The 13,075-nt window shown below is 46.8% G+C and overlaps 1 protein-coding gene across 2 annotated transcripts; it reads right to left on the reverse strand.

The window, feature by feature from the left end:
• Positions 1 to 689: 689 nt before the first annotated feature.
• On the reverse strand, positions 690 to 5,965 carry LOC122365812. Of its 2 annotated transcripts, none has more exons than XM_043337376.1 (7): positions 5,854 to 5,965; positions 3,886 to 3,974; positions 3,172 to 3,262; positions 2,742 to 2,826; positions 2,104 to 2,277; positions 1,776 to 1,890; positions 690 to 1,385 (listed from the first exon to the last, which is right to left on the reverse strand). In XM_043337376.1, the coding sequence occupies exons 2-7, from the start codon at positions 3,929 to 3,931 to the stop codon at positions 1,189 to 1,191; spliced, it is 708 nt and encodes a 235-aa protein (XP_043193311.1). In that variant the 5' UTR covers positions 3,932 to 3,974; positions 5,854 to 5,965; the 3' UTR covers positions 690 to 1,188. The 2 variants fall into 2 exon arrangements, with proteins under 2 accessions (XP_043193311.1, XP_043193312.1); XM_043337377.1 differs by lacking the exon at positions 5,854 to 5,965 and adding an exon at positions 4,181 to 5,362.
• Positions 5,966 to 13,075: the final 7,110 nt, after the last annotated feature.

Consider the following 13,075-nt stretch of genomic DNA (forward strand, 5'->3'; position numbering starts at 1 on the left):
TCTCCGCCGTCAATCGTTGTCTGAGCTAAAACTGTGAAGACCATCCGGCTAGGATCGAGCTGATTGTATAAACTAGAATACGTTCTGTTCATATTCGTTTTTCGAAATAAGCAGTGTCATGGTTGCTCTATCGATAAAATATATCAGTGTCAAAAGATCCGTCGTAACTCAAAGTAAGCTTCGTCCCTCAATCAACGACAAACAGAGTGGCTTCCTTGCTCAGACAGCACTTCCAATCTTCACCCAGTATGCATTGCGGTACAGTATATAATCAGGCGCTAGACACCACTGCCATCTGGCGACAACGGTGCAAACTAGCGGCAGCTTGAGCGTGTGGGTACTGGCCACTGGGTAGTTTAGTTGACGCAGGTCGGGTAAAAAGTACGAGACAAACCAGATGTAACCGATGCAATGCTGCAACTATCGTTTGCTATTGAAGATGAAGGGAATATAAGGAACTGAAACACCCTGAAGACACGGTGATGTTTCCCTTGGAAGCAATATTACAAATTATCAAACAGCATAGAGACATTAATGGTGATAAAGAGGGACAAAATACCTACAAGGGATGGGCAACAAATCGCCTGGCATGCGGTACTTCTGTCCGTGATAACATACTGAGCCTCGTTTTGAGAATAAAGTGCTACCACCTATCTCCATTTCAACATGTCATGAACAGTCAGCACTCGTAAATTCCGCACTTTATTGATCTCAAACCACAAAGTAATGTTTTCAACTAGCTGAACTCACGCCTCGATGCGAGTTACCATGTCTTTCGACTCGTCGCAGCACAATTATATGTACAACATTTGTCCAAAGGCAGCCTCAGCTGTTTCAGGGCTCCAGCTCAATCATGAAAGCTTTATCTCAGCTTAGGCTAATATCAAGCTTAGTAATCACTAGAGCAGCTCACATCTCGGGAAAGATAAGAACTTTCCCGAGAAAATTATGCCTTACTTGAGGTCCTCGATGGCTCAAACGAAGCCCATCATTTCCCAACATGACTGGTTTAAGTCATTATCCAATGAGACATACATTATCACTTTCGCACAACAGTCTCAGGCAGCTCAGACACAAAACAGACAGAGGCTAACAGACAATATCAGACAAGAAGACCATCTCACATATCAACAGTCTGTCTCAGAAGAGACAGACCTAAAGACCTCCCCGCCATTCCGCGACCAGCATTCACTTCTTAAACTCCAGCTCCAGGTAGAAATCCCTCTCATCGTCCAGTCTGCTCCCACTCTCCGGAGCTAGCGGCAGGCCGCGGGCTCTGAGGGTCTCCTCCGGCAGTTCGGCGCAGTCCGGTAGCGGGAAGGGTCTGATACAGCCGCCGCTGGTGGATGTGATGATTTCACCTGACCGACAGCGGTGCAGCTCGGCTGCGGAGGGGGCGAAAAAAGATAACTGTCACAGTTGGAAAAAAGGCATGTTACCTGTCCTGTCAGTGATTAGTGACCAGCTAAGTACGGTGCTGTAGTGATTCATACAAAGACTGTTGACTGTTGAGTCACGAGTGATTACCCATAATCATCGATTGTTTTTTATTGGACAAGGCAAGGTCGTAATGACAGAGCGACTAAAAGTGCGTGATGTATTGAAGAATAAATCCGATTGCAATATTACACCCGAGAACCCAGTTTATGAGTAACGAAACGAATCCAGTTAAAGATTCGCTTTCACTTTATAACCTTTTCGGGCCTACATGTGCAGGCTTAGGTCCCAGCATCCAAAGGTTTCTATAGCCTATACTGAGCACCAAGTCAAATTACCATTTAATACGCCGGGTTCTATCTCGAGGCACTGATAGTAAAATACGCAGGAGTCCGGTATATCAGCGAAATACTCGCCCGGGCCAGGGCAGTTGTAGGGGCTCCCTGCTGCCACCTGCAGAGAAAGGCACGCACCATTAGTACCTAGACCAGCCTCCGCGCACTTCCAATAGCGTTCGCGAGGCCTGAAACCTTGGTGTAACTTCGATGAAAGGCGCGTTATAAGCTCGACACAAAATTCATGGAAATTGTCGTATGATTACACAATTTACTTTCTAATGAGACGATAAGATCTGATTAAAATATGACTTCACCAGTCCCAGCTGACCCGGTATTTGGGCGGTGGTGACGGCACGTAATCGGGCGACCCCAGCTCGACCACCGTGATGTTTGGCAGCGCTTCGGTAGGTGGCAGCACCGTCGGTAGCCGCGACTCCCGCACCCAGATTCCATCCGTGTTCTTTACACACGGCGGCTTCAGTCGCCATGGAAACTGGCAAACCTGTGGGCAATACAAAATATACCGCCAGAAAACGGATATCGAATGGGGTAAAAGAGTAGTCGCATAATGTGGACGATTACCTGGTGGTCAATCAACACAACAGGGCTCATTCATCGTGGCTGCCGCGCCTATCCGATCCGTTCGCGACAATTTGATGCCTGAAGTTTATCACAGGCTGTTATGGGGCTTCAGCCGAACGTTTTTCTTAGAATACCGGCGGTCACGTCTAAAGCTACAAAAGGTAAAAATACAATTTTTAACATACCTTCACGCGATTCAAGTGGAAGGTTATAATAAATCAAGCGACTAACAGCCATAAATTACCAACCATTTCATACCAATAATTACACCAAGCATTGCAAGCTTTCATTCTAGCGCCGATTACCTATCCATGCTTGTTCTCTATGATTCACTATCTAATCTAGAGCCATGTTGGAAACACCAATCCGCCATGTTGAACGTACACTGAGATTGGCGTCATACACGGTGGGTTCCTTGCAGGAAAACGATACTCTCCGGAGTTGTTTGCCTCCCCAGAATGAAATGCATCTGAAAATGCAGCATACAGTCACTGATCGGAGATAGCAAAACACGCAGAATGGCACACGACTGCATTTCGCAGTTATCTTCACCTGGAACTGCATTCCAACAATTGTTTTTTGGGGCTTTAGGGCACGCCGATTACGAAGGTCATTTTGCGGACGTCCGCATTTCAATGGCAGACGAAAAGAATATACCTCAGAAAACGCGGCTAATGGTTCCAAAAAAGTATTCGTCAGCTAACACAGCCATTTTTGTCGGTTTTATTCGATTTTTCACGAACAGCTCGCTATGGGCCTTGAGCTGTTTACTTATTTACGCCATCCTCATTAACGAATCGCCTCTGCTCCTTACCGGTAGAACAGTGCGCAGTTGTTGGGGTCCTCGTGGTAGCCAGCTGACTCACAGCGAAATTCGTCAGCTGACGACTGGCCGCGTGCTAACACTGGAATAGAATAGAGAGTGAGAATAGAATAGAGCAACCGTATAGGCAGGAACGGTTGAATATGTGCGTAGGGGAGAATGGATAATTTGGCCGGGGGTGATCTGACAAAAGACGACATCTGACAAAAGTGATTGCAATAACTCCAGTGTCTACTCATTTGTCATTTGTAGAACTGATCCTTTTTCAGTGACCGTCGAAGTTTTCAGTGCTCAAAGATAAACTAAGCAGGCAGCGAGGTCGGCAAAATAACCGGAAAAGCCATGCTCGACTCGAGTACAAACGAACAGCGTTCGTCGAACACAACATCGGACGCATACGCTAATGTGTATGTTTAGTGTCAAAATGGATGGATATTTTCCAGTGTACGTTTATAGGTTTTCCCGATATAACTGAAAAGAAAATACGCAACCCTTGTCGAAATGAGCAGGATCATTCGATCCATGTGACTTTGACTCACGAAGAGAAGACTACGGGATAAAATAACTCGGTTTCCATAGCAAAAAAAAAAACTGTGTTTTACGAGTAGGTATTTACGATATGAACAAACAAGTACTTGTAACTTTCTTTTTGTCATCACCACCACCACCACCGACTTGTGCGCGGCGTCTATCATTCAGTCGCACCGCAAAGACTGCAGCAGACGGCGAGGAAGAACAGCGAAGAAACCATCTTCCCCAGCGCGACACCGGCCTATTGCTTCTGATCACGGGACCTGAAACAAACGAGAGACACCAATAGTTACCATGTGTGAACGTTTGAATCAATGGAAACGATGAATTTGGAATACAAGACAATGAATGATATATGTTGGACATCATCCAGGGTGAAAACAATAAAAACTATGAATATTACAGTTTTGAGGTGTAATGAACTTGCAGTTTAAACATGCTATTTGAATGAGTTTTCTTATTTGCGTACCTTTTTGTGATTCCTTATTGCCACTTTGTCTCACTTTAGAGGAAGTGACTCGGCAGCAAAACAGTTTCCGTATCTGAAACCTCCCCGCTCAGCTTATAAAGTATATTGATAGTTCTGGCGAGGGATAGTAAGCTTAGAAATTATAATAAACGGTGATAAACAAAATGAGTTGCAGCTTTTACCACTGTAGCGCTATGCTCGCTCAATGGGCCATGGCCTCGCTACTTTCCATGATGCTCATTGATCCTAAAAGAAAAGAAAACAAATGAATTTTCTTTCAAAGCAGAGGTGTCAACTCCTTAATAAAAAACACGTGCATTTGCATAAAAAAATATTTTGCGGAAATTTGTCTCGGAGCAATGGCCTTGATTCAAGGCCCGGAGTCTAGGCCCCAAGGCCATATATAGGCCAAGGCTAGGCCCGGAGCAAATACCAAAATACCACAGCCTTGCCACAGCCTCTATATGGCCTTAGCCCGGAGCATCAGGGTATTTTGAATTGAGAGCATATTGAATTATATATTTAGATTTGTTAGAATTGAATGCTGATAAGTACCAGCACTTGAAAATATGAAACCCTACGAAACCAGCGAAAAAATAAAGATGGTACAATTTTACTTTGAAACGAACTCAATCGTGCTCACTCAGCGGAAGTTTCGCAGTCACTTCAAAGCACGCAAAGCCCCATCACGCAACGTAATTTTGGCCATAGTCAAGAAGTTTATGCTAACCGGAAGTGTTTACAACCTGAACAAGGCTAAAAGCGGCAGAAAACGTGCAACAAGCGCACCTACTGAGTAAAGAAGATACAGATGTCCTAGAGCGCAGTTCAAACAAGTCCATGATATGTCTGAGCCAAGAACTTCAAGACGACAGCTTACACTTTAAAGACTGGTCAGAGCAAGGCCCGTCAGAGCCGACGGCAAACTCATTCCGCACAAGTTTCAATCCACTAGACGTTGACTGAACGCGAGAAGCAGACTCGCTTGAGCTTACAGCGCACATATGGCCAGGGCAGCCCGAGAGTGGGTGTGGGATCACCTCATCTCTGTTCAAGAAGTTCATGGCTGGCCCGCTCACTCACCGGTTATTTGCAATGTGTTGCATTCGAATTTGTTATTGATATGCTCATGTGTTTTTTAACATGTGCAACGTGTTATCCGCAAAATATACGGCTTTTAAATTCGTTTGCTTTCGGGAACTTCCGGTACAATGATTGCCTCATTTACCCCCTCAGTCGAGAGTGTCGGGTGCCGCCTCCCGGCGTTTTTCGCTATTGCTCGGAACGCACTGCCCATTGAGAGCTGAAATCGGCACACTGGACCTCCGCTTCAAGCCGATCTTATGACACTAATTGCATTTTCAGGTCAGGTTAGGTCACTGACCTATGATGTCATAAGTGAACCACTGCACAGGCCTAAAAGGTCAAAACTTAACCCAACGCTATCAATGCCGTAGGATTTTGACAAGGAGAAAATGATCGTCTGCTTTTCATTCAAGTAGGTTGAACAAGATAGCTCAAGCGAAGCTTGAGCCCATACGAAACAATACGGTGCCATTACATAAGAACACAAAAAACGTAATAAAAACTACTTTAATTAGTCTAATGCCAAACTACACGTCGCGTATCGTGACATGATACGCTTCAAGTGACCTCACTGCGGCAGATCTCACCTTGATCTCAGCAGTACTGCCGTTGTCAGCCGTCTTCCTCCGCCCTCCCAACACAGGTACCGTTGGTCGCACCTGAGCTGGACCATCGCTCCCACCATTCGCACCAAAGACCGCCCACCAGCGCGCAGGCGCACAGATGGAGTCCTTGACATTGGGGGCAGCGCGTGGCGTGTTTTGCATAAACACCCTCGTGAGAGGGCTCATTAACATTCAGCAGTTAGACAACGGTGGTTAGGTGGTTCCGGGTGATGGGAATGCAGAAATATGGGAGGGGCGTGCCATGATGAGGCTCGAAAATGTCCTCATGACGTCATGCTTTATAAACAATATTTCTAATGTGTGAATAATGACGCGACTTAGACAAAATATGTAACCTTTGGGCTTAGATTTAGCTTGGTTGATTTTGGATTCGTGACACACGATGGTGAGCTCAGATTTTCCCTTTATGTCCGTTGTTTTCTTTCCTCGTTAGCATTCCACTGAGTCCAGTTGAGTCCACCCATGTTACAGCATGGACAGACACGGCGTTCTTTTCCCCTGCTCGGCGGTAGCGTGTTTCGTTGACCTTTGACCCGCCCCGGCACGACTGACGGCCCGGGGTCGGCTCAAGGTCAGCCTCCTCGACCCCAGCCGACCCGGCTCCCAGGCTCTACCGGCGCTCCTGCACTCTACCCATTTACACACTCCCACCCGATGCGGGCTGCATATCGCCACAATTAAATAAACATTAGAAGTGCCGGACGGTGACGTGCGTGGGTCACTTGATCTCAAGATGCTGTGTGGTGCTTTGCTTATGAAGAAAATGCAAACTTATATTGGAATAAAAGAGGGAACGTAATCCTTTAATTAAAGGATCACGTATGTATGTGCCATATGCGAAAGTAATTAGGTACTCAACCAGAGAAAATAGAAATATTGGTCCATGCTAATGAAAAGACAATTTTCGCACAAGGCAGTAAACTGGAATCAGGGATACCTACACGGTAACCAACTGAACACCAGTCGCTGCATTCGACGTTATGTACTGTTTCCCGTATTAGTTCATACGGAGTCACTTATATCGATAATGCTATGCATAACGCAATTTATAAAACTTATGGCTGCTTTGAGGAATTGTTTTTAATCTTGAGGTAATACAACAGTTAAAGGGACCCTCCCACCTTAACATTAGTTTTGAGTTGAGATAGCCAAATTGGTGGCCATGGCCTGCAAATACCGGTTTGGGCACTCACAACATCGAAAAATGCTTTAATTCGAAGATATGGAATTTCAAACTTGCAGTTTTCGGATTCTAAGGGGCTAGTGCATTGGTATGCCCCCTTAGAATTTGTGACGTCAGCGGAGATCTAACGATTTTTAAATCTTTTACTAAAACGTTTGGTAGCACGCGGTGGTATATGCTGCTTTGCGCGCAACAAATGCCGCACTTTCAAATAAAGTCGCTAGGAACAGCGGAGATCCCAAAAAGTAAACAAAAGTAAAAGTCTAATATCTTGAAAACCGGTGAATATTTTTCGATGAAATTTGGTAGATATTCGTTTTCGCTCTTTCTGAACCGAGCGACATCACTTTCGTGCCAATTCATTAACTTTTTTGAAGGTGGGAGGGTCCCTTTAAGCATTAGTGCGAGTTATTTGTTTACTTTTTATATTTCTTACTCGAGAACAGTCAGTCGCCTGTCACGCAAAGTGTGTGCATTGTGCAATGTGCATCACTTCAGCGAGTGAACAGAGTCGATTCAAACTACGCATCAGATGTGGCATCTGGAGCTGCAGTGACCGTAAACACCTCGCTCCTGCAGTGTTTTATCCTAATTAATCGGAGACACCCTGCGGCTTGATGTTTCCTAAATCAACCTTGTGCTCTTTGTGTGAAATGTTGCAGGGATATATTCAGACACACGGCTCGCGATGAAAATGTGGGATGTTTATACAGAAAGTAAACAGGGCTAGGCGACCTTAATGCATTAACCCTAGCCGGATACATCAGTGCTCTACATACGTTGACATAGTCTGTCAATAGCCTTTTCCCCAAGGGTAACCAAAGGTCATATCAGGTCAGTCCAGCAAAACGTAAACAATTTCATCCCAACCCGTTTGCAATTATATTGTTATAAACTGTGCTTGATATTTGTGTTCATGTGAGAACACATGTGCGTGCATTGGGAAAGAATCGCAAAAGGAAAATACTTTTGAGTGAGCAGTGGCCTCTTTGGCCTCTTGCACCAATGCTTAGATTTTTTGCATCGTATACCCAGTCAAAGTATATCAAATGCAACAATTTGCGTGCAAAATTTAGCAAGCACAAGTAGGATTATGTATTGGGCTATTGCAAACAAATTTACCACCGTTAGATTAGCTTATTCTGAAACCGGTTTTTCGATTTTACCTAGCTAGGTAGTTTGGTGCAAGAGGCCTCTGGTCATGAAATTTCCCACTATGGGTTTCCTGGAGCCGCCCCTGCACTGATGAACCTAAGTAAGTCCATCGCACCACCCTGTGCCTGGCACAACCCCCCCCCCCCCTCCCGACTGGGTCGGGGTGGAGAGGGGTAGGGGGGACGTGGGGTGTTTGTTTATCGAACGTCCAGACACACCCCAAATCACGGGTTCTTGCACCGAGCACGTATCAACTGCGGTGCAAATGTCCCTAGATGGCCCGTTCGGTCAAACATCAATCTTCCGTGACCCCACGAGGCACGACACCCTGTCCACATACCGTACTCATCCAAGCGAAATGTTAAGCTTATTTTTCAATACAGAAGCGCTTTCAAATATCCATTCAGCGACTGGCCCCAAAGTCTGTTTCAAAAGACAAAGTCAAGAGCTGTCAGACCTAAATGTAGCCAGGAGTGCCTAGTGACTGTTGTTGTGCGTCTAAAAAGCTTTTTCAACATTGGCGATCGTTGGTGATCGTGGGTGATCGCATTTTTGCGGAATGTGTCATGGGCCCAATGAATGGCACTAGGCACTGCTTCTGCACTTACTTCCGCTCACTCCTGCGTAGGTTATGGCGCTTCCACTATGACGGTCGCATTTCGAATGATCGTCCAAAACTGAACAACTATTTTGCGACTTTCACTGGTTTTCTCTAAACGCTACGGCCGAGGGATACCCTTCACCGTTTCGCTCCTAACTGAGCTAGAGCCTCGCAAGAGCCGAACGTGTGCGCCGTTACGAAATGCAGCGACCCATACCCGATTTTAAGGTCTCAAATAAACCGGAACCTCGGTCAGGTCAAGGTTCCCAGGCACTGGTTTGGTTAGTGGTGAATATATACATAAGCCATAAATTGCCGCAGTGCCGCGTTTTTGGCACCATCGTGGTCTTTATGCTCAGCGGCGCCGAATTACATACTTTTTGTTTAGGTGAGGTCAACTGAAGGTGCTGAACTCAGGTCAGCACCTTAATTAACCCGCGACCGCCTGGGGGGGGGGGGGTCGGATCCGACCCCCCCTCCGTTTTTCTTGAATAACTCATGAACCGCTTGCGCTATCAACTTGAAACTTCGCATACCTTCTCTCCCATCAATTTGACGTCTCCTGTGCAATTTTTAAGAAAAAATTTTCAAAAATTTCTGAGATATATCGATTTTAGTGATGTAACTACATGGCGTTTTCAGTCAAAAAATGGTAAATGTTTAAAAAATCGCCAAAAATCGAGGTTTTAAGCAAATTGCAAATTAAGGACATGAAAAGACGCAGCTCAACGAGTTCTTTAAAATGTTTATCTCGGATTTTCCATAAAATGCGTTTTTCACCCCTAAAAATTCAAAAAACTATATTTTTTGGAAAACAGCTAATAAAATCCAAAATTTTGAGAATTTCCAAAAAACCGGAATATATGTTATATAGCTCTATTAGAACATTAGATGTCCCAAATTTCAACTTTCTATCTTGATTTTTGACCCCCAAATTGTAAAAAATAGCTCCAACATGCATAGGGCATGGTGACGTCATAAGCATTTTCGCGAATTAGAGGCACTTCTGAACATCGCATGTGAAAACAAATGGCACCACTAGATTCCTGGGACAAAGCTCGTCTAGAAAAGTGCATTTTTATGTCAAAAATAAAAAGTTGAAAAATTGACCTTTGTTCTCAGCCCTCGTTTAGTATAAACGATTTTTTATGCTTTCAATACACACTTATCACCAGCACAGTGACTTGGGGTCACATATAACCATTACCATCGGATTTGGCGTGAAAAATAAGCCATAAAACATGTGTCGCACGCCCATGTAGCAGAAAGTGAAAACCGTGACCTTTCGTGACCTGACCTGACCTTGACCCGTACTTAGTATGACCCCTATACGCACATGGTACCTTCACTAGGTCTTTGAGGTCATTTGTGGTGAGTTTCGAGCAGCAGCTATCGATTCCGCTGTCCGTAAGCCTAATCATGCAAAACCCCTGAATTTGACCTTTGACCTGACCTTGACCCGAAAGTTGACCTCAATCTTAAAATCTTAAGAGTGCTTTGGGAAGGTCTCGTAGAGACCTTTCGAACGCCGCCTCGCGGGGCTCGATGCGACCATTGGTTCTCGAGATAACAGGGGGGGGGGGCGGATCCGACCCCCCCCCCAGGCTGATGTGGGTACGGAAATAGCCCAGGCGGTGCCGGGTTAATGGCCTGGCCCTGACCAGATCTGAAAATGCAGTTGGTGTCACAAGATCCGGCTTGAACCGAAGATTACGTGTGCGAACATTCACCCCTTCCTATTGTTAGCGTGTTCCGCAGGCGCGGATCCAGGGGGGGGGGGGGGCGACGGGGGCGGCCGCCCCCCCCCCCCGCCATCCGAAAAAGGCGCCCATATCCCGCGGCAGAGAGGGCGCCCCGAGCAGAAGAGCGGCGACACAGCAAAGGTTCAGCAGAAATAGGGCGCCTCCAGCAGAAGTTGGGCTCACCAAGCAGGAGAGTGACGCCCAATTGCCTATTCCCAGCAGATGAGAGTCGCCCCAGCAGCAGATGGGCGCCCCCAGCAGAAGAGGGCGTCTCGTTACAAGAATATAAAATACCTTCTGTTCAAGAGGGGCGCCCCTGGCAGCGGAAGGGCACCCTTAGCAGGAGACGTGTCCCCATGAAAAGGAGCGGCGCCCCAGCAAAAGGAGAGAGGCGCCCCCATTCCGAGAAGAGGGACGCCCTGACAGTAGCTGGGCGCCCCAACAAAAAAGGAGCCCCATAATAAGAAAATTGGTGCCACTGGCAGAAGAGGGGCGCCCCAGCAGAAGAGAGGGGTCTCCAGTAGGAGACGGGCGCCCCAAGCAGAAGAGGGGCGCCCCAGCAGAAGAGAGGCGCCACAGCAAAAGTTAATCAGAAATAGGCAGCCTCCAGCAGAGGTTGGGCCCGCCAAACAGGATATGGGCGCCCCATTGACAATATCCGGCAGTCGACAGACGCCCCAGCAGCAGATGGGCGCCCCCGGTAGAAGAGGGGCGCCCCATTAAAAAAAGAAAAGGAGTATATTCTACCAAGAGGGCGCCCCTGACGACAGCGGAAGGGCAACCCCAGCAGAGGGGCGGTGCCCCAGTAAAAGGAGAGGTGTGCCCCGTTCCCAGCAGCAGAGGGTCGCCTCGCCCCAGAAAAAAAAAACAGGAGCCCCATAAGAAGGAAAGGGGTGCCTCTGGCAGAAGAGAGACGTTCCGGAAGGACGCCCCCACAAGAGTGGCGTCTCCAGCAAAAGAGAAGTGCCCCCTGCAAGAGAGGGGCACCCCACCAAAAGTTGGGCAGAAGTGGGGCGCCTCCAGCAGAATTTGGGGTCGCCAAACAGGAGAGGGCCGCCCTATTCACAGTAGAAAAGACTCCTCAGCAGCAAAGGGGCGCCCTAACAGAAAAGGTGCACTCGTAGTAGAAGTGGGACGCATCAGGAAGAAGAGGGGCACTTCTAGCAGAAGATGGGCGTCCCAGATAAGTGGGCCGTCTACAGCAAATTGGTCGTTCTTAGAAGGAAGAAATGAGGCGACTTAAGCAAAGTGGGTCTCTCCATAATGGATTAGGCGATCCAAGCAGAGGTTGGGCGCCCCCGGGAAGTGAGGCATACCAGCATAAGTGAGACGCTTCCAGAAAAAGGAGGGGGCATCACCGGGAGAAGGAGGACTGCACCAGTAAATGGAGGTCACCAGGGGCGACACTTTCCGAAAATTATTGGTAGGGCTCTAATGTAAATTTTTGCCAAGTCAAAGCGATTCTTTCCACGCAACGCCATAGGCATAATGTTAAATTTCCAAAATTATTGGTAGGGCTCGGGCCCTACCATGCCTATACAAAACGACACCCATGGAGGTCACCTTTTTGATAATATCTTTTGCTAGGGTAGCGGTGCCCATCTACGACTTTTAACCCGTGCCGTGCTGGTGGTCTGAGTTTTCCGTGTCCTGCTGGGGAGGGGGGGGGGGGCACACTCCCTCGTCTAACTCGGCTCCTGGGCCGCGTAGTGACACGCGATAAGCGGCATTCGAAAGATCGTCAAAAAAACAGGACGAAAACAAAACGGTCATTTTTTAGGTCAGGTCGAATGTCAGGTCACCAGAGGTCATCAAAGGTAAAATGTTGCCTGTTTCAACATTTTTCCGTTTTCGAAGCAGCGGCACATAACTCAGAAACCAATAGAGCTATAGCGCCGCAGAAAAGCGCATTCGATAACCCTTTTAAAGGTGTTTCTGCAAGCTGCGCTCAGATTTGACCTCAGGTCAACGGTTTAGCCTTCAGAGGGCAAAAGACTCTAAAAATAGCCTTTTTACGAACAATGTTTTCCTGCAATAACTTTTGACTCAAGACAGTCTAGACATTACGTTTGCCAGCATTGCGTTTCTGTCGTCGAGACACGTCGAACAAACTAAAGGTTGACCTTATGAAGGGTAATTTTGAGAATTTGACCTCAGGTCAAGGCCATGACCTGACCGGGAAAGGTCATGCTGCATAGCAGTCGATGCGTATCGTCGAGCTGAACACAGCTGAGGTGTTTTTATCGCTCTAGCTTGAATCTATCAAAAGTTTTTTTTTAAACTGCTGCGGACCTTTCATGACATGGGATGACCTCTGGGACATAATGAGTGGTCACACTAGACTAGGTGCAATGTTCTTATTCAGTGTGTTAATTTTATATGTATCCCAATGCTTGATATTGTCTAGAATGGCGCTCGTCCAAAAGAGATGCCTTTCAGTTTTCTCCCAAAGACTTAATTATACCTACCTACCTAATGGAGACGTCGCACAACTGACCTGAC

This window comes from Amphibalanus amphitrite, unplaced genomic scaffold, assembly GCF_019059575.1.
Source record: "Amphibalanus amphitrite isolate SeventyFive unplaced genomic scaffold, NRLGWU_Aamphi_draft 000764F_arrow, whole genome shotgun sequence".
In the NCBI taxonomy this organism is placed as follows: Eukaryota; Metazoa; Arthropoda; class Thecostraca; order Balanomorpha; family Balanidae; genus Amphibalanus; species Amphibalanus amphitrite.